General features: G+C 38.0%; 1 protein-coding gene across 1 annotated transcript; it reads right to left on the bottom strand.

Annotated features, from left to right (window-relative positions):
- Window positions 1-784: 784 nt before the first annotated feature.
- LOC128218590 (uncharacterized) lies at window positions 785-17,358 on the bottom strand. The gene is made up of 16 exons (XM_052926295.1): window positions 17,314-17,358; window positions 16,743-16,866; window positions 15,994-16,156; window positions 13,904-14,015; window positions 12,968-13,077; window positions 12,395-12,512; window positions 8,388-8,528; window positions 7,937-8,149; window positions 7,525-7,724; window positions 6,828-7,014; window positions 6,278-6,383; window positions 5,790-5,927; window positions 2,886-2,984; window positions 1,813-1,904; window positions 1,516-1,652; window positions 785-1,169 (listed from the first exon to the last, which is right to left on the bottom strand). Exons 1-16 carry the CDS (start codon window positions 17,356-17,358, stop codon window positions 1,109-1,111), a joined length of 2,046 nt encoding a protein of 681 aa, XP_052782255.1. The 3' UTR covers window positions 785-1,108.
- Window positions 17,359-22,159: the final 4,801 nt, after the last annotated feature.

Raw genomic sequence — 22,159 nt, 5'->3', positions numbered from 1 at the left:
ATCAGCTTATGAAGCAGTTTCATTCTATGACAGCATACATTCACTACATTGGTTGGTGTTTGTAAGCATACGTGTTACAATGGCGAAACATCCGTTGGTACAGTAATAAGGGCCAGACTTACTACTTATTTAAGAAATATTTGCTTTTAAGTCGTCTTGTATATAAGGGAACCTCCCTTGTTGGTGAAAGATTACAGCCGGACCAATGTGACGCGCACAGAAATTTCTCCGGGAATTCCCCTTCTTTCCTATCGCCTCTAAGTTAAGTCTCGCTTTGGGTGGCAAGCAATTTGTTATCTCAACAATGAGGGTAAATAACCCCGGGCATCTAAAGGTTTCTTTAAACTACAGTGGGGATTGGGCGGGATAAGGCCATAATGCAGCAAAAACTCTAACCTCATAGGATGGAACAACAAACAAGTATTTTGACGACAACTTTTTATAGCGAACACCACACTCTGCGCATATCACAATAACAGACACTATATGCATAGATGTATAAGCATGTTATAAAATAAATACTTATTTGAAATAATTTGTATTCAAACGACAAAAGAAGCCCACAGACGCCTAAAAATGTAAACTTTTGGTAAACAGCTTTTACATTTGCATGAACAATCTATAAGCAATCTGTAATACCAGTATTAGGCGTAAATTCATAAACTCACTTAATTAAATCTTTCTTGATCTGTGATAGAAAAATAATACTATATGCTGCTCCAGGTGATGTGTCCTTATATTCAATAAATTCAGTGTGTACTCAATATTGTGAGTAACATAACACTATAAATTGGTAAACATTTCCTATAAATTCTATACACATTTAATGAGTGATGTTAATGTTTTTCCATTACAATCATTTATCTTGTTCGTAAATAAGTACCACCTTTGTCGTGGAATTATGCCCGGAAAGAACAATTGTGGGGGCTGTATCATAAAAGGTGATATACATGTAATTATTTTAAGTTAAGCATCCAATTAGTGTTTACATGTCGGGTATTGCAGAAACACACTCCGCTAAGCATTTCAAAAAAAGTAAAAAAAGAGTTTTAAGTCAACTGAAAACTGATCTACAGAGCATTTTGTACGCGTGGAATGTAGTCACGTGTCACGCTATTATCAGGGTATCGACCTCCTCCTTCAGGTCCGTGAGAGATGTGTCGACCGGGCTGAAAGTGGAGAAGCGAACAAGTGAGAGAAATATATCAATATTTGATAGTTGATTTATGATGCAAAAACTACTTTCTAATCGGTGATAAGATATATTATAATTGCAAAGTAACAACGAGAGTCCCCAATAAATATTTGTTTGTATTTTATATAACACATTATCGCGAATATTTGACTTCATTAGGTGGTTACACAAACAAATCTAGGCCTGACCAACTCAACATTGCAATTTTTCATCTTTGAACAATAAACAATTAAAATAACATTTGTTGGTAATGTAGTGTCGAAAGACACTAGCATGAAACACTTGGCAGTATACATGTTTCCCTAGCCACGCCTACATACATTGGCCTGATGGTAACGTCCGTCTCCGCTGCCTCGTGCGTCGAGTAATCCAAGTCAAGCGGAGCGAATCCCTCTTTGCTCACCAGCCAGTACGTGCGAACTTTCCCCTTGAACGCCATCATCAGGTCGTGGTCAACCTGTGTGGGTGGTAAGAACTTATTTTCAAGAAATGAAGCACCGATAAGCCTGGGTTCAAAAGCAGAAAAATGTGAAAAATACGGATTTAACTGCCCTCACAGCTATACACACAGCATAGCACTTCAGACGGACCTCACAGTGGAACATTGCTTTACTTACATTTTCTGCAAAGTTTCCCCGCTCCTGGACGACGAACCCTCCTAGCTCTAAAAGGATGTTGGCTGTCGTGTCGCTCAGGTGGATCTTACTCGCTGAAATCATACCATGGGATATATACATGGAGCATATCAGACTTATAAGAGATAAATACACAAGGATTATAGTCATACAATTGGTTAAATGTACCGGGCTTTTCAATCCTACTGTGTAATACATAAATGGGGCTTATACGTTTCATACCATGGTAGTTAAAGTACAAGTCGAAGAAAATCGGTAGAAATAATAGCAAAAATTGAAGGCTGAGTCACGGACACTTTAGCGGCACGGACACTACAGCGTCACCGACTCTCATAAACAATATGTTGTTACTCATGGTGAATTGGTTGCTTGATTAAAATAAGAAACTGCATCACGGACCTTACAGCATATATCATAAGATTTTATAATCTAATAACACTTCTCAAGTTGATTAAAACAAGACAGTAGAAAACTTAACTAATCTATGCCTGTACTTGATTGTTCACTAATTTTGAATTTCTCAGCTGACTACCGCAATTAAAGTATCCTTTTAAACCTAACAAAATGTCATACATTTAAATTTTAAACTGTCTCTGCCTTTTGATATAAATGGTGTGTTTTTATTCGAATATGTCATTTTTAGTGCAGCATGATGCAGTGGATTAGTTAGAACATCACTTGAGCCATTGAGTAACACTGATTTTGACAAGAAATGTACAGAAGCTTCTGATATATTTAGGTATAACATGGCGAATGGTATGGCTCAAAACACTGTAGAAATGCCGATTACAACATAGCAATCTTTGCAACCAAATTGCGCTGCCTGTTTTGACACTTGATATTACACAAAAGTCAAACTGTAATTTTTAACAGCAGTGCTCTGGCATAACTACTAAGAATAGAAAGATGTCCGAGGGCTAGCCAAAAGGCTAACAGACGAACATTATGTTTCGTTAAAAAGAAAACAAATGGTAAATGAATTGATAAATAATGCTCATTTTTATGCACACATACAGGTGTATATTCAGTATCACATGAATATTCCAGGTACGTACGTTTGCCGAGTGCCTCCATTTTGGAGGCGACGTTGACGGCCTCCCCGAACACACAGTAGTGCGGCATCTTGGTTCCCACCACACCAGCTACCACGGAACCTTGTCGAGAGAGACTACGGGTTTAGTTGTTTTATAGGAAACCATAGAACGCACATAATTAAATGTGTACACTGGATATTATTACAAATACTTATACATAAGAATGCTATTTAAATAAAAACAAATTTTATTTAAATAGTTTGTTTTTCAAATTTCTGATTTCTGATCACTGTTTATCTTCATAAGTCTAAAATCATGGAAGTATATAGGTTGACTATGTAAACCAATTGACAGTATATTTAACATTATTTACAATAGTATAGAAGGCATTTTGTTTACTGTTTATTGAATAATGATTTGCCCTTGTTTTTATTTTACCGTTAAACAAAATGCTTAATGAAATAAACGGTCAATGCTGTATACACTAATACGTTTTTGGAATGTTTTTTCTTCTTGTTTTTTTCCCCTTTGTATTGCTTTTTATGTGCCATCGTATCATTATGTAAGGCTGTAAAATGCAACGTGTATGTAATGTCTAAACTAGACAAGTGTATTTCTGAAAAACAACAACAATAACACAAAAACTACTGAATCTTTAAGGTTACGATTATGTATGATATAACGTTTGGGCTGGTATTAATACAAATGTTATCATTAATGGTGACATCAAACCTATTATTGACAAACAGTTAGATAAAGTAAACGATTACATTAATTTACATAAAAAGCTACAGGTAAAATAAATACTATATTAGTGACCTTCAACATCCACGATATGTGACAAGAACTTAATCCAACAAAAACACAGTTTATGAGGTATTCATCTACAAAGGCTATTTTACATTTAATGATAGATTATTAACGGAGACAGTTTTGTTGAATCATAACTATCTACAATTTAATTCACTGGTACAGATAATAACGCTTGCAACCCTGCATGGCACGTTCTGGGAAGAACTCAATTAAAACAAGAATTAAATATGCAACGAAGAGGAAAAAAGAAATGGATATGGATGAAATTGAATAAAATCGTATCATTATATCATCTTCAAAACGAGCTTTAAAGTAACACCGATATCTATAGTATTAAACATTTAACAAATGAATACATGAGAGAAAATAAAAAATTGGAAGATACTAAAATCGGTACTAAATTTTTTACTTACACAAGTGATATTTTAAAATAACAACATCACTATTTAAGTTTTCCTTGTTGCGAAACGACTACCAGAATATTGACTTTCAACGTTCCAATTACAGAATGTCTAAAGAATGAAGGAAAACACACATGTAAAGGAATTTAAACGGATTTGAATGCGAGAAAGCTTTAAATGTATGAATTATAAATAAGCCTTGGTTCAGATGGATTTACAGCAGAATTCTTCAAGCGCTTTTGGCCAATATTAAAAGAAGATGATGTAAAGACATGCACTTTTCATTTCAAAAAGGAAATCCCACTGATGTAAACAGACAAGGCGTAATATCGTTGTTGCCAAACCATCGAAATTACGTTGAAACTCTAGCAAATTAGAGATCTACTAGGTTATCAAATGTCGATTTAATACAACATAGCCACGGAGGCCAATGAAAACAAACATTGCAATCAGACTTAAAAATGTTCTCCCTAAAATCATATTGACTAATTATTTATTTTTTAATAGGAGGTATATTTGAGAAATTATCATACTTATTGAGGAAGTTATTTATTTCTTAAACAAAATGGTCTGCTAGATTTGGCTAATTTCAAAAAGCCTTCGATAGTGTTAATCATGAACTTGCATGATCCAGTTCTTGAAACTTCGGAATTTCGGTCCAACTATTATTCGATGGGTAACAACATTCCAAAGAGAGGTATCAAGCTTAATACAAAACAATGGCCACCTTGATTCGCCAAAAATATCCGACGAGGAGTACATCAAGGTTTCCCATTGTCTTCTTTTTTGTTTTGTTTTATGAATAAAAACTTGCCAATACTATTGACCGTAATTCTGATATCAAGTGACTTAATACCAATGCCAAAGAAATGAACCAAAGAACACTGCTTGCAAATGACGCAAATATGTACATTATCAGACAATGGGAGCAATTATATATCTTGTCTAAACACATACGAATGTTTCTAAAATTCTAAGCAGAAATCGCATTTTATCTAAATCCATTGTTCTCAGAGAGGGAAACTTTAACAACACTCCTTTAACACACTGCGATGGACTTCATTTCCATTGAACATCTGGAAACGCCGAAACCTTAGGAACAGTGTTTCGAATAGCAACGTAGATATGTTAAAAACTTAAAACTAAATGTCTTACCAAAGCTACAATCATTTCAAAAACCGTGCGAAGTAATGAGAACACAGAAATTTGGCAGTTTTAGGTAAAGTTACTGTTCAAAATATAGAAAAAGCAGTACCGAATCTCATCCTTTATAAAACAATGTGAGAATGAGACACAATATAGAATAAGAAATTTCAGTGACAAATGATGAAATGGGACAGCACGAGAATAAATTCTACCTGTAGTCAAACCTCTACATTATAAGTCCGAACGAGTCATTCTTGTTTTGTTTTGTTTTCATCGTCAAAATCCTTTGTTTTTCTGCTTGCTAATTTTTGTTATTTCGCTATATTTTCTCATTTTTATTACCTCCTAACTGTCCTTAAAAGTGATTCATAGTTTTATTTATGTATAAGTAAACCTAACTAAAAAATGCCACCTTATTAAATACCATTATGTTATAATGTGTACGTAATGTTGTTATTCAGTACCCATATGTTTTTCAAAACCACATGCATGGACAGGTGACTGTCTGGTCAGGCTAAATAAAGAATTACAGTTTCTAATACTTCTATATTAAAAATCTACGTACCACTGTGGCATCCAATACGAAGCTTGACGTATGTTCCGGGTATGTGGGGAATCTCCATACGGTGCACGTGCTCCAGGATGTCGATGGACAGGGAGGCGATCTCGGACGCATGCAGCTTCCCGTTTGGGTTGGGCACACCTGGGGAAGACTTGGACTTGTTATGTATGGCCATGTTTATTTCAAATGTTTTATTCCAATAAACAAGATGCCATTGACGAGCGTGCAATTGAAGACCCGCAAATATCGCAATACGACAAAGACGAAACAGAAAATACACGGGACAACAATACACATGTTAAATCAACTCTGTACCAAGAACATAAATGAATAGAGCATATTTGTTGTTGTTTTTATTTTTTTTTCATTTTTTCTCATAACTTTTAAACACGGCTTCATGACTAACTATGTTCAATGTTTTTATCCGGTTATCCACTCTTTTACTAGATTGATTGCAGAACACACTCAAGTTTCACGTGAAAGTGAATTACCAGAGACAACGAGATAGGCGTCCCCGATAGTCTCCACCTTGTAGACGTCGTACAAATCTATACGGTCGTCTAGGCACGAGTAGATCATGTTCAACATCTCCACGATCTGCAAGGATAGATATAAGCAAGTATTTGACGTACGGAGGCACAGAAACAAACACTGTGGCGCCGACAGTCATATTAAAGAAAAGTTTCAGGAAATGATTGCTATTATTTTGTATGGCATAATGCCATAATATTTAAAATGGTTTGCCATCCCAACACCTACAATTAAGTAGTTTCTAATTTGACCAATTAAACAAGATAAACAACATCTTGATTAACGGCATGTTAAGCGTTTTCATACAACACGTTTTGAATCAGGAAAAGTTAAGGGGTAAGATTAATTGATATTGTGCAAAAACCGAAATCGGAAAGGTACTCTTTTCGGAATATTTTTTTCGTAAATCAAGAGAAAAAAATGTAAGTTCGTGTCCGTGTCCCCGTACCCGTAACTGACGATGGCGTGCCACCTTCCACTACCCTTAACTGGCGTTGGCGCGCCACCTACCTGTAGTGGGGAGCTCCGTGAGGAGATCTGTGTGAATCCCACGATGTCGGAGAACATGATGGTGGCGTGTACAAACTCCTCTGTCGTCACTTCCTGGTTCTGCTTCAGCTGCTCAGCAACCTGCTTAGGCAACATCTGATACAGCAGCGTGTCCGTCCGTTTCTTCTCCTTTGATAGCGCCTTCGTTCTGGAGAAGGAAAGGCATATCAGCATCAACTAATATTAGCGCTCTAAGGTATTACCTCTGCAACTACAGCCAGTGTAAGTTGAGGAAAAACCGGCGGTGTTAGCTCAGCAATCACCATCGATATTAGCTTAGCAACCACTTCAGCAACTACCGCCGGTAAAAGGTCAGCAAACATCGCCGTTTGAAGCTCAGCAACTCATTTTAAAAATAACCTATATTTATAGCGTATTGTTGAACATTGACCACACAGTTCATAGATACTATGAAGGCTCTTACCCAAAACAAAATGGATCTGTTATAGCTTCTCTTATTCACTGAGTCACAGAAAGTCCTATCAAATTACAATTACACACAACAGTTAAATTATTGATGTTTACATTGTTTGATTTTATTTCGGTCACAGGTGGACATGCGCACCTTTTACACGTGTTATACTTAAAAATCTGACATTTTCATTGAAGATCTGCCATAAGAGAAAAATTTAACAAGTCCTAAATCCTATCCTCCTACCTGTCAGCGATGTGGATAGAACACCTCTGGATCTCGACTGTGAGGCTGTAGACGGCGTAGATGATGATGGGACACAAGATGAGCACAGCTGAGAAGATGATGCAGATGATGATGATGTTGGTCAGGTCCGTCTTCTGCCGGGCCTCCAGCAGTCCATCGATAGTCAGGGCTAGTGACACCTGGGCTTCTTTGATGATATCCTGTACGGTAGCAAATCGGATTGCTGAATATTTATTTCTACTGACTATGTTCGGCACATTTCTTGGGAGTTGTAAGGAAATTGTCAAAGGGGCTATTAATAATGTATGGCAATGTGGCTTTGCAGCCTAATAACTGGTCATATATGTTTCAGTCCATTTGAGCTGTTCATATTAATTATAGCATTTGACGACACATCTACCGTCATGTTTACCTGGAAATATGTCATGTTTTCAAACCAGTACTTGGCCTCGTCCAGGGACCCGACCGTGTTGTCGTCTGCTCCGGTGTTGCGCGAGCGGATCTCCGCGCGCTTGTTTTTGATCGTCTGCATGATCTCCGGGTTGTCCTTGATTTTCGCGTCATATATCTCTTTGGCGATCTGGGAATATTGCCGCGCAGCCGCAAATGAGGCGTTAGATGTATCCTGAAGATCACCGAAAACAACCATAGCTACGTAATGACATTATGTTACACCTTCATTTCCACGTGATAATTATTCCAGTTTCGAATAACTGCCTTGCACAGAGACTGGCCGTTATGTTAATGACAATGGTCATTTATAGGTTCATGGAACCGTATTGTCATTCACAAAAACAGCATGGAATACCTCAAAATCATCTCAAATAAAATCATAGTGACTTAGTTAGTATCATCTGGTGTACCTGACTTTCCACGAAGTAGAGGTACTCCTCCCTGGTGGGGAACTCTCCGAGGGTATAGAAGATGACGCCCATGGCCCGTTCCCGTCCCAGGTACTCTGATGCTACCAGCAGCTCCTGGTACGCCACAAACGCCTTCCACACCTGCGCAAATATATATTTGTTGTTTAATATTGGGTAATGCAGTACAGAGTTGCTAATTATATGAAAGCTCAATAGTATAACCTGTAAAACGGTATTTGTACTTGTGTTTGAGTGCTATCAGTGCAGTTTGGTATGTGTGCTTGTACTGTAGTTCTGCATGTGTACTTGTGTGGGTCGGTGAGTTTTATTACTGTAGTTCTGCATGTGTACTTGTGTGGGTCGGTGAGTTTTATTACTGTAGTTCTGCATGTGGACTTGTGTGGGTCGGTGAGTTTTATTACTGTAGTTCTGCATGTGGACTTGTGTGGGTCGGTGAGTTTTATTACTGTAGTTCTGCATGTGTACTTGTGTGGGTCGGTGAGTTTTATTACTGTAGTTCTGCATGTGTAGTTGTGTGGGTCGGTGAGTTTTATTACTGTAGTTCTGCATGTGTACTTGTGTGGGTCGGTGAGTTTTATTACTGTAGTTCTGCATGTGTACTTGTGTGGGTCGGTGAGTTTTATTACTGTAGTTCTGCATGTGGACTTGTGTGGGTCGGTGAGTTTTATTACTGTAGTTCTGCATGTGTACTTGTGTGGGTCGGTGAGTTTTATTACTGTAGTTCTGCATGTGTACTTGTGTGGGTCGGTGAGTTTTATTACTGTAGTTCTGCATGTGGACTTGTGTGGGTCGGTGAGTTTTATTACTGTAGCTCTGCATGTGGACTTGTGTGGGTCGGTGAGTTTTATTACTGTAGTTCTGAATGTGGACTTGGGTGGGTCGTTGAGTTTTATTACTGTAGTTCTGCATGTGGACTTGTGTCGGTCAGTGAGTTTTATTACAGTAGTTCTACATGTGAAGTTGTGCGGGTCGGTGAGTTTTATTACTGTAGTTCTGCATGTGTTCTTGTGTATAAGTGCTATTAATGTAGTTCTGAATGTGTAATCGTATGTTTTGATTGGAGTTTTGTATGAGTATGTGTGCTATTTCTGTGAATCTGCCTGTGTACATTTGTATGTGTGCTTTTACTGTAAGTTGACATGTTTACTTGTGTATGTGTGCTATTACTGTAATTTGACATGTTTACTTGTGTATGTGTGCTATTACTGTAATTCGACATGTGCACTTGTGTATGTGTGCTATTACTGTAATTTGACATGTTTACTTGTGCATGTGTACTTGTGTATGTGTGCTTTTACTGTAATTTGACATGTTTACTTGTGCATGTGTACTTGTGTATGTGTGCTTTTACTGTAATTTGACATGTTTACTTGTGTATGTGTGCTATTACTGTAATTCGACATGTATACTTGTGTATGTGTGCTATTACTGTAATTTGACATGTTTACTTGTGTATGTATACTTGTGTATGTGTGCTATTACTGTAATTTGACATGTTTACTTGTGTATGTATACTTGTGTATGTGTGCTATTACTGTAATTTGACATGTATACTTGTGCATGTGTACTTGTGTATGTGTGCTATTACTGTAATTTGACATGTTTACTTGTGTATGTGTGCTATTACTGTAATTTGACATGTTTACTTGTGAGTGTGTGCTATTACTGTAATTTGACATGTTTACTTGTGTGTGTGTGCTATTACTGTAATTTGACATGTTTACTTGTGTGTGTGTGCTATTACTGTAATTTGACATGTTTACTATAACTGTAATTTGACATGTTTACTTGTGTATGTGTGCTATTACTGTAATTTGACATGTTTACTTGTGTATGTGTGCTATTACTGTAATTTGACATGTATACTTGTGCATGTGTACTTGTGTATGTGTGCTATTACTGTAATTTGACATGTTTACTTGTGTATGTGTGCTATTACTGTAATTTGACATGTTTACTTGTGAGTGTGTGCTATTACTGTAATTTGACATGTTTACTTGTGTGTGTGTGCTATTACTGTAATTTGACATGTTTACTTGTGTGTGTGTGCTATTACTGTAATTTGACATGTTTACTATAACTGTAATTTGACATGTTTACTTGTGTATGTGTGCTATTACTGTAATTTGACATGTTTACTTGTGTATGTGTGCTATTACTGTAATTTGACATGTTTACTTGTGTATGTGTGCTATAACTGTAATTTGACATGTTTACTTGTGTATGTGTGCTATTACTGTAATTTGACATGTTTACTTGTGTGTGTGTGTGTGCTATTACTGTAATTTGACATGTTTACTTGTGTGTGTGTGTGTGCTATTACTGTAATTTGACATGTTTACTTGTGTGTGTGTGCTATTACTGTAATTTGACATGCTTACTTGTGTATGTGTGCTATTACTGTAATTTGACATGCTTACTTGTGTATGTGTGCTATTACTGTAATTTGACATGTGTACTTGTGTATGTGTGCTATTACTGTAATTTGACATGTGTACTTGTGTATGTGTGCTATTACTGTAATTTGACATGTTTACTTGTGTATGTGTGCTATTACTGTAATTTGACATGTTTACTTGTGTATGTGTGCTATTACTGTAATTTGACATGTTTACTTGTTTATGTGTGCTATTACTGTAATTTGACATGTTTACTTGTGTATGTGTGCTATTACTGTAATTTGACATGTTTACTTGTGTATGTGTGCTATTACTGTAATTTGACATGTTTACTTGTGTGTGTGTGCTATTACTGTAATTTGACATGCTTACTTGTGTATGTGTGCTATTACTGTAATTTGACATGTTTACTTGTGTATGTGTGCTATTACTGTAATTTGACATGTGTACTTGTGTATGTGTGCTATTACTGTAATTTGACATGTGTACTTGTGTATGTGTGCTATTACTGTAATTTGACATGTTTACTTGTGTATGTGTGCTATTACTGTAATTTGACATGTTTACTTGTGTATGTGTGCTATTACTGTAATTTGACATGTTTACTTGTGTATGTGTGCTATTACTGTAATTCGACATGTTTACTTGTGTATGTGTGCTATTACTGTAATTCGACATGTGTACTTGAGTATGTGTGCTATTTCTGTAGTTCAGCATCTGTACTTGTGTGTATGTGAATGTATGTTGTACTGCTGTTGCTGACCATTTTGATCTAGCGCTTTCTCTTTTTGTACAGCTAAAGATTCCATCAACATTAGAACACATGCCACTGAGATCAGGTTAGAACAATTTAAAAGACAACTGCACCACTTTGTCAAATGTTTCAAGGCATGTTTAACCTTCACGTGTACCATTCGTTCAATATGTTTTATTGGCATAAAGGATGTGTAAGTGTGTTAATCAAAGTGCATCATGCGCTGTGAGATGTTTTAGTTCAAAATATTCTTATTGCTCCATTGCGAGTTTATCACTCCCTGAGTAGAAACCAGAACTGGTGTGCATATCGAGAATACTCCTGGTGGGGATGCAACCCGCAACCATTTTAGTGAGAGGCGAATACTTGTTAAAACTAGACCACTAGAGCACTAGGGGTTACCATTTTCCAGTTACAAATTATTACTTCAACATTAATTACTCTGTAGGTTCAGCAATTTTTTGCACAAGAATTGCTGATAAATACAGGACTTATTACATGAAATACAATTATTTTCAGAAAAAAATGGTAGGTGACAAATTGTTAAGTTGTCAGTATTAAACGTTGATAACAGCGCCCAGCACATTTTAATACACATCGAAAAACACCTAAAGACCAAACGACGGTATTGGTCGAAGTTGCTTTTATTTATTTTCAAAATCAGAGCGCTCAAACGGATGAAAACTTCATGCAATAATAAAATTAATCTTTGATTTTGTGATATGTATCTATTTGTAAATGAAGCTTTATGACTCTGTTACCGTTAACCACCATTATCTTTGAAAACAATATTGATCGAGACATATTATATTAAAACACAACTCGATACTCGCCTTTTCGGCCCTAGCCTCCGTAATGGACTTGTAGAACCACTTGATGAAGACCTCAATCCACTCGGAGTACGTCATTAGCTCGTCGTGGAACGTCACCTGCAGCGTGTCCAGCTCGTACCTGCGATTGAGCGCAATAGTATTTGTGTTACGGTTTGCAACATTCATTCTGGGCTATTTTAAAGGGAATCGCTCATGTTTTGAAACCAAAGGTCAACTTAAACCATTAATGCAGTTTTTAAAATATGACAATGACTTTGTCAAAAAGTTCCGTTAGACCTATCTTGTTCTCAAGAAAGAACATTTTTATGTTACCCTGTTATGCGAGTGAAGTTATGGTCGAAACTGAATGCTTTGATCTGTACATTCACGCATATCCATTGTTCAGAGCATTCTCAAGTCATTTCGGGCACCGCTATTGACCATGAGCAATTACCATAGAAACCTTGATGGTTAATTTTGGGTGCACGCTAAGAGTCTTGAAGAAGAATTCACTTAAGTCGAGCACTTAGCACATGTTGTTTGCCCTAACCTAAATGCCATAAGAATATCAGACATACGAATGTCGTCGCTAACCTGTGTCTGTTCAGAGTCTTGAGAAAGGTCTCACTGGAATCGAACTCTGAACGCGTGCTGCTAAGGGAGGACGGCCAGTAGGGGAGCGTCTGTACAGCCTCGTCCGTGTCCTGCGATAGAAAAATCAAAACTACCAGTTTTTTTATTATTTTAATTGGTACGAAAGGGTGCAGAAAATACGCAAAGAGGACAATGAATATTACCAACGTGAACAATGATTATTACCAACCAAGAAAATGATAAATGGCAGAGAGGAAAATAATGACTGCCAGATAGGACAATGATTATTACCAAATAGGGGAAAGATTTAAACCAAATAGGAGATGATAATTGCCAAATAGGAGAATGAGTATTGCCAATAAGGACAATGATAATTGTCAAATATAACAAATTATAAATATCAAAGAGGACAATGAATAATGACAATGATTATAGCTAAAGAAGCCCACATTGAAGAAGACGCATTTGCTAAATTTGTTTAAGATATTAAACTACCAAAACCTTTAAAGATGCACACTTACTCCCAGATAATATTTACCACAATTAATAATATTGTTTTAAAATTCCAAAAATGAATAAGTGTCTAAAACAATAGTTCTTATGAAGAATACCGAGTTCAATTTGAAAGAAATGAGCACAAAACACGATATTTCTACCTTATGAGACTATAGTAGACCACAGTAAATCTTTTAGCATTCACCAATCATTTAATATTTTTGAGCTCTCTGCTATTAAATACACGGTTACTATCTTGTTATCAGTAATTAATATTTTCCATAAATGCATTATTTAGTAAGTAGTTAAAGGTTTATCAGTCAAAATTGATTTTTGTTATACATGTGTATGTATTGATTTTGAATAAGAGTATCACTTTAATATTTCCGTGTTTTGATGTTGTCTTTTTACACATTTGGAAAACGTGTATCAAGTTGTTACCTGGTAGCGTTCAAGGAGAAATCCCTTGGTCTCCGGTCTGATGGAACTCAAGTAGAGGGCGCTGCCGTCCCGCTCTCGCTGCAGGGCCCGGATCATGTATGCCATGTCCAAACTGGAGGGCCAAGGAAAGAGTTATCATATAAAGACATTTTATATCAACTAAACAAGATTGTCATTCGCCGCTTTTACGATGATCAGTCTGATAAAATGGGACTTTTTACATGTTTTGCCAAAAAATATTTTTACCAAAATATTTACAAAAGTACAGTCGCCAAGCTCTGTTAAAATTGCACTTATATAATATAGTTATGGAACAGGACACTTTGGGGTACCGGTGGTGTGTAACGATGCTGGTGCGATTGCGCAAAGAGTTTTTTAACATGTGGCTGAAACAAAACACTAAGAGCTTCTAGAAGTGCACAACAATGACAATCAGACGGTTGTTGTTGTTGTTGTTGTTGTTTAATCAAAAACAGATATATCCCCCTATCGTTGCTTTATTCAGTTCCACGACATTTGATTTTCGAAATCAATAAGTGTGGGTAGTTATCTCAAAATCCCTCAATCGGTTCTAGAGATAAGAAGTGGCACACCAAATGTAATCATTTTACAGTCATATGAACTTTGACCTCAAATTGTGGTATTGACCTTGAACCGCGCTGGTTGTAACAAACGCTCTGTATATTGTTACGACCTAGCCCCGTGGTCCGTCGACGCTATCAACTGTCCCTTTTAGGGTGACCAAGTATTTGAAGTGTTCCCCTCGTGACTGCCCCTCAGGTACTGGTAGCGAAACCTCTCAATGGCAGTTAAATTGTATGTAGTCTAACCATTGCGTGTCAAAAACTAGTTCACCGGGAAGACAACTCAAATCGATGTTTACAAGTTTAATAAACGTTGGAAAACAGTACACCAGCGGAATAAATCATCATTTAAACATCAAAAGAAGAAAAGGTACAGAATGCAATCGCTGGGTAGACACAGGAAAACGCTATATCATCGTGTTGAATTTTATAAGTCCTTTAAACATTAATTTTCCGCGAATTTCCTATATAATTCTTTTTGGATTTTATTAAGGAGACAAATAATAAAAATCGTTTCATTTGTTATCGTTTTCTATTTCCAGTTAAATGTCAAAACCAAATGCCAAAATGGACGAAACGCCCGAGGGCGAATCGTACGGGATGTGCTTCAAGCTATGTCCAAGTTGCGTCTCCTCACGATTCTGGAAAACCCCGCCTTATATACACACATGGTCAAATGACCGAAAATCATGGTCATATGACCCGACCGAAAATGACCCGACCGAAAACGACCCATATATTTGGGTCAAATGACCCAAAAATATTGGCTGACAGCCAATCCAAGATGGCGTCGTCATAGATCGTGAACTATTGAAAAAGTAAATAAACAATCTTCTCTACATGAACACGAGGATATTCACGTCTGATTTTCTGTGTCTTTACCCAAGTTTATCAGGTTTGTGAGCAATGAAATCTGAATAAAATAAATGTAGATAGCTTTGTGTAGCATTTGTAATAACTTTTATCCCTGTGGAATGATTGCTCACTCGGCGGTGGCAAAATTCAAACAAGGCTGGCGCGCCTGGAATGTCGGGGCGTTGCTAGTTTCTTGTGTGATTTGCCATTGACCGATAACAACAATAATACATATTATACAAAGAATAAGGTACGTGCATATTTTCTAACACAACCGTACATATGCTGGGGCATATCAATATCGTCTCAATAGGGTGTTCAATTGTGGGGTTTTATTTTAAAATTCTTAAAGCGGTTCAAGAGATATGGAGCGGACATGAACTATAGCAATATTATAGCAATATGACATCTGATCTCTAAGTGTGACCTTGAACCGAGCTGGTTGTAATATTGCTCTGCAGATCGTCTCAATAGGGTGAACATCTGTGGCAAGTTATTGTAAAATCATTAAAGCGGTTCAATAGATAATGGAGCTGACACGATATGTGACGATCGCGACGGACAGAAGTACGGAGGGACAGACAAATCGAGCAAAAATTAATATGTCTCTTCATTAATGGGGCGGGGGGGGGGGGGGCGTTATAAACCCACCTGAAGAGTAGGGTAGATCTGATGGAGTTGGAGTAAAGGTAGTTGTTGAGAGTGGTTCCGAATGAGTTCCCGGTGAGGCCGACCAAGATGAGGACGGGGATGAGGATGATGGCCAACATCTTGATCATCTGGTTCCGCTGACCTGCGGTCGTGATCGGGTCACCTGTGAGAGAGGGTGGGTGGGGTGAGAACGGAAGTTATGGATTTCTTTCCTAGAGTGTCCAAGTAAATTATCATCATGATAATAATCAAAGAGTAAATAGTTTTCATTGTTTGACTTGTATTTACATAATCTTTATTAAAATTCTAACTTGAAGAGTACCATGCTTTATTACGCTGTTGTACTACAGTTTTAAGAAATATAATTATGTATTTAAACACAATACTGAAAATAATGGTATGACTTATATTTGATTTTATGCCGAACTATGAGCCAATTAAAGCGAAATATGTTTCTGCGGAAGTGTGATGTACTTTAATAATAAATACAATTGAATTTGTGTGTTATTTACAGTTGAACTTGAGGCGAATAACTTTGGAATACATGCCTTAAAACAGTAGTTGCATTTACAAATAAGCTGATTATAGGCAAATGTAAGTATATGAATGCTATCTAAAAAGTTCTAACTGCAGTCTGGTGAGAGAGACAACACTATGTTAAATATCGAAATGACCACGACACATTTACATATAAAAAGCGGTATTTTTTATATGGTAGCAGACTTTTCACTTTGAAAATGGGGGCGTACCTCTGCATGCGTTCTGGCATCTGTTGCCGGTGTTGTTGAGGGACAACATGTTCATAATGGCGGCATTGAGCTGGGAAGACGACAGGGATGCCGACGAGCTGGACATGGACTCCCGCAATCCGACCTGTTATAGAAGGGCATATATATGTACAATTATATTGTACTTTAAAATAATATTATAACTTAAGAGTGCTCCGACACGTTTTCGGACATTCGTCAGTTCTTACTCAACGGACAACACTATGTTAACCACTTGGAATGTATATATATGCACATATATTTTTTATTTCTTTATAAGGTCATTGCTAAAAGAAAAGAAATCATTTGTGTTCAACTTATAAAATTGGGTTATAATTACTCAAGTACATTTCTTGCTCACTTTTGTTTTGTTCCTATTTTTGACAAAAAATCATTTTAAACCAATCTTTAAAAGAAAAGAAAAAGCATTTAATATTTTCAACCATGCTATGCTGTAAAATGGTAAAAGGAGTTAAAAAATTTTTTGTTAGTAATTACTACAGTGCTTTCGCGAAACTATTATTTCCCCTTCTTCTTCGTTAGATACTCGTACCTTTGCAGGGTGAATGGTCCCCTTGCCTTTACTCCACCACGGCATTTTGAATTACTTTAGATGACCACTAACTAACTAAAGGTGACTTGTCGAGGCAACTTTGATTTAAGGACAGAATCTGGATTTCTGAAAAGTACAGTAACATGCTATGGTATGCTTTGATTTTAAACCTTTTTTGGACGTCGAATAACGCCGTCTTCTACAAATATGCTGGAATGAGGTTGAAATCGGAACGTTATGTAAGACACCGGTATACTGTTTTATTTAAAAGTAATGACATAATTTACTTGCATATCCCGGGTGAAATTTTATCCAATGTTCACAATAGATATATGTCAAAAATGTTATTTAATAAATCTAACTAATTATGAGGCAGTCTTGTATTTTCCGAACATTTTGACCAAGACAAACGCATCCATATTGGTGCTAAAATAGTCATGGTAACGCACGGTTGTGACTTATTAGCATCTTACCATCATCGCTAACATAGACCTTCTGTCAGGTTTAAAAAAAATCAATGTCATACTTGACATGTGTTGACCATATTGAATACTGAAGTCGCAACAGCAACAACAGCAACAACAACAACAACAACAACAACAACAACAGCAGCAGCAGCAATAACAATAGCAGTTGTTGTTTTTGGAGAAGTTTTTGTAGTAGTTTTTGTAGTAGTTGTAGTAGAAGTAGTAGAAGTAGTTGTAGAAGTAGCAGAAGTAGTAGTAGTAGTAGTAGTAGTAGTAGTAGTAGTAGTAGTAGTAGTAGTAGTAGTAGTAGTAGTAGTTGTAGTTGTTGTTGGCGTTGTTGTTGTAGTAGTAGATTAAAATTATTATAATAACAACAAAATGATGGTCATCGGTTTAAATGTAGCTTGTGTGATTATGAATAATACCGAGCTGTAAACTCACAATGAAACCAATAGCAAGTCAATCAAAGGCCACATACCGCACCAATTCAATATTATGTACTTGAAGTTAGTTGCCTAGCGGCGTGAAGCTAGCGGCTTAGCAGCCTAGCGGCCTAGCGGCGTGTACTGTAATAAGTGGCCTAACGGCCTGACGGCCTAGCGGCGTGAAGTTGGCGGCTTTGCTGCCTAGCTTCTTGGAAAACAATGATAAATCAATGTTTTTCATTAATACATTAACATAGCGGCCTTAAATTATTTTCTATTCAGAGCATTTTTTGTATGCGTCTTCTTCTAAAACGATGATAAATTAATTGTTTAAATGCACAAAATATCAATCTGAAGCGATTATATTTTTTTTTACAAAAAGTCGACCAAGAACTTTGTTTTCCAAGAAAATGCATGAACAATTGTTTTGAAATATAGAAAAAAATATAGGCCGCTAGGCCGCCAACTTCACGCAACTAGGCCACCAGGCCGCTAACGTAACGCCGCTAGGCCGCCATTTTCACGCCGCTAGGCCGCCAACTTCACGCAGCTAGGCCGCTAACTTCACGTACATTTCAACAATATTTTGTTTGTCGAAATTTAACCAATCATTTGTCTTCTTTCCTGGGTATTCAGTTCATATCTTTACTCGTTTAAGGCGTTTGGACAGAAGCAATAAAGAAAATCAAGATTACGTTCTAATGACGAGTGATGAACTACGTAAATATCAGTTTACTTCATGCATTCCTTTTTTCAAACGATAACAATGTTATTGTCATAATCATGCCAATAGGATCGCCTGACAGATTCACCTTTAGTCATTCAGAAGAGATCTGACAACTAACACTCCGTTACAAAACCGCTAAATTTGTATCTACAGTAACAAAAAAAAACCCGTCGAAGTTCCATTTTTGCCGATAATAGGTGTTCTAAAAAGAGTTAGTTAGAAGCCCGCGCATGCGCATTCGCACTGGCTAATATAAAGGCATTCGTGGGGCATTTACCGCTGAACACTAAAAAGTTAAGCGTTATGTTTCGCCTTTCGGTCTTTTAAACAATAAGTCCAAAACGAAATTAGCAATTTCCCCATTGCAATCATCCGTGTAGCGTAATCTGTAAAATAAACACGCACATTTATACAGCACCGGTCGAAGTTCCAAGTACGATACAAGTGGATGTATAGAACGGTTCCGTTTTAAGAATATAGTACGGTATCGGTCAGGGGATACAGTACGGTACCGGTAAATGTTAACAGTACGATTCTGGTCAGGGTATAACGTATGGTACCAGTCGAGGTTTTAAGTACGACACAAGTCAAGGTGAAGTACGGTCATGGTATATACTACGGAAGTGTATACAGTAAGGTATCGGTCGGTGTATACAATACGGTACCGGTCGGGGTAAACAGTACGGTACCGGTCGGAGTAAACAGTACGGTATCGGTCAGAGTAAACATAACGGTACCGGTAGGGGTATACAGTATGGTATCGGTCGGGTGTACAGTACGGTACCGATCGGGGTGTACAGTACTGTACCGGTCGGGGTGTACAGTACGGTACCAGTCGGGGTAAACAGTACGGTATTTGTCAGGGTATACAGTACGGTACCGATCAGGGTGTACAGTACGGTACCGGTCGGGGTATATTGTACGGTTCCGGTCAGAGTAAACAGTATGGTACCGGTCGGGGTATACAGCACGGTATCGGTCGGAGTAAACAGTACGGTACCGGTCAGGGTAAACAGTAAGGTACTGTCAGGGTAAATAGTAAGGTACCGTTCGGGGTATACAGAACGGTATCGGTCGGAGTAAACAGTACGGTACCGGTAGAAGTTAACAGTACGGTACCGGTCGGGGTATACAGTACGGTACCAGTCAGAATAAACAGTACGGTACCGAACGGGGTAAATGGTACGGTATTTGTCAGTGTATACAGTATGCAACTGGTCGGGGTATACAGTACGGTGTTTGTCAGGGTATACAGTACGGTACCGGTCGGTTTAAACAGTACGGTACCGGTCGCTGTATACAGTACGGTACCGGCCGGTTTAGGCAGAACGGTATTTGTCAGGGTATACAGTACGGTATCGGTCAGAGTAAACAGTACGGTTCCAGTCAGGGTGTACAGTACGGTACCGGTCGGGGTATACAGTACAGTATTTGTTAGGGTATACAGTACGGTACCGGTCGGTGTATACAGTATGGTATTTGTCATTGTGTACAGTACGGTACCAGTCGGTGTATACAGCACGGTACCGGTCGGTGTATACAGTACGGTATTTGTCAGTGTATAAAGTACAGTATTTGTCAGGGTATACAGTACGGTATTTGTCAGTGTGTACAGTACGGTATTTGTCAGTATACACAGTACGGTACCGGCCGTTGTATACAGTACAGTAATTGTCAGGGTATACAGTACGGTAGCGGTCGGTGTATACAGTACGGTATTTGTCAGTGTATACAGTACGGTACCGGTCGGGGTATACAGTTCGGTATTTGTCAGGGTATACAGTACGGTATTTGTCAGGGTATACAGTACGGTATTTGTCTGGGTAAACAGTACGGTATTTGTCAGTGTATACAGCGCGATACCGGTCGGTGTATACAGTACGGTATTTGTCAGTGTATACAGTACGGTACCAGTCGGGGTATACAGTTCGGTATTTGTCAGGGTATACAGTACGGTATTTGTCATGGTATACAGTACGGTATTAGTCTGGGTATACAGTACGGTATGTGTCAATGTATACAGTACGGTATTTGTCAGGGTATACAGTACGGTATTTGTCTGGGTATACAGTACGGTATTTGTCAGTGTAGACTGTACGGTATTTGTCAGTGTATACAGTGCGGTATTTGTCGGGGTATACAGTACGGTATTTGTCAGTGTATACAGTACGGTATTTGTCGGAGTATACAGTACGGTACCGGTCGGGGTATACAGTACGGTATGTGTCAGGGTATACAGTACAGTATTTGTCAGAGTATACAGTACGGTATATGTCAGTGTGTACAGTACGGTATTTGTCAGTATACACAATACGTTACCGGCCGGTGTATACAGTACAGTAATTGTCAGGGTATACAGTACGGTAGCGGTCGGTGTATACAGTACGGTATTTGTCAGTGTATACAGTATGGTACCGGTCGGGGTATACAGTTCGGTATTTGTCAGGGTATACAGTACGGTATTTGTCAGGTATACAGTACGGTATTTGTCTGGGTATACAGTACGGTATTCGTCAGTGTATACAGTGCGGTACCGGTCGGTGTATACAGTACGGTATTTGTCAGTGTATAAGGTACGGTACCGGTCGGGGTATACAGTTCGGTATTTGTCAGGGTATACAGTACGGTATTTGTCAGGGTATACAGTACGGTATTTGTCTGGGTATACAGTACGGTATTTGTCAGTGTATACAGTACGGTATTTGTCAGTGTATACAGTGCGGTACCGGTCGGTGTATACAGTACGGTATTTGTCAGTGTATACAGTACGGTACCGATCGGGGTATACAGTTCGGTATTTGTCAGGGTATACAGTACGGTATTTGTCAGGGTATACAGTACGGTATTTGTCTGGGTATACAGTACGGTATGTGTCAGTGTATACAGTACGGTTATTGTCAGTGTATACAGTGCGGTATTTGTCGGGGTATACAGTACGGTATTTGTCAGTGTTAACAGTACGGTATTTTTCGGGGTATACAGTACGGTACCGGTCGGGGTATACAGTACGGTATGTGTCAGGGTATACATTACGGTATTTGTCAGTGTATACAGTACGGTATTTGTCAGTGTATACAGTACGGTATTTGTCAGTGTATACAGTACGGTATTTGTCAGGGTATACAGTACGGTACCGGTCGGGGTATACAGTACGGTATTTGTCGGGGTATATAGTACGGTACCGGTCGGGGTATACAGTACGGTATTTGTCGGGGTATACAGTACGG

The sequence above is a fragment of the Mya arenaria genome, chromosome 14 (genome assembly GCF_026914265.1).
Source record: "Mya arenaria isolate MELC-2E11 chromosome 14, ASM2691426v1".
NCBI lineage: Eukaryota > Metazoa > Mollusca > Bivalvia > Myida > Myidae > Mya > Mya arenaria.
This window is presented reverse-complemented; position numbering and strand designations above follow the sequence as displayed.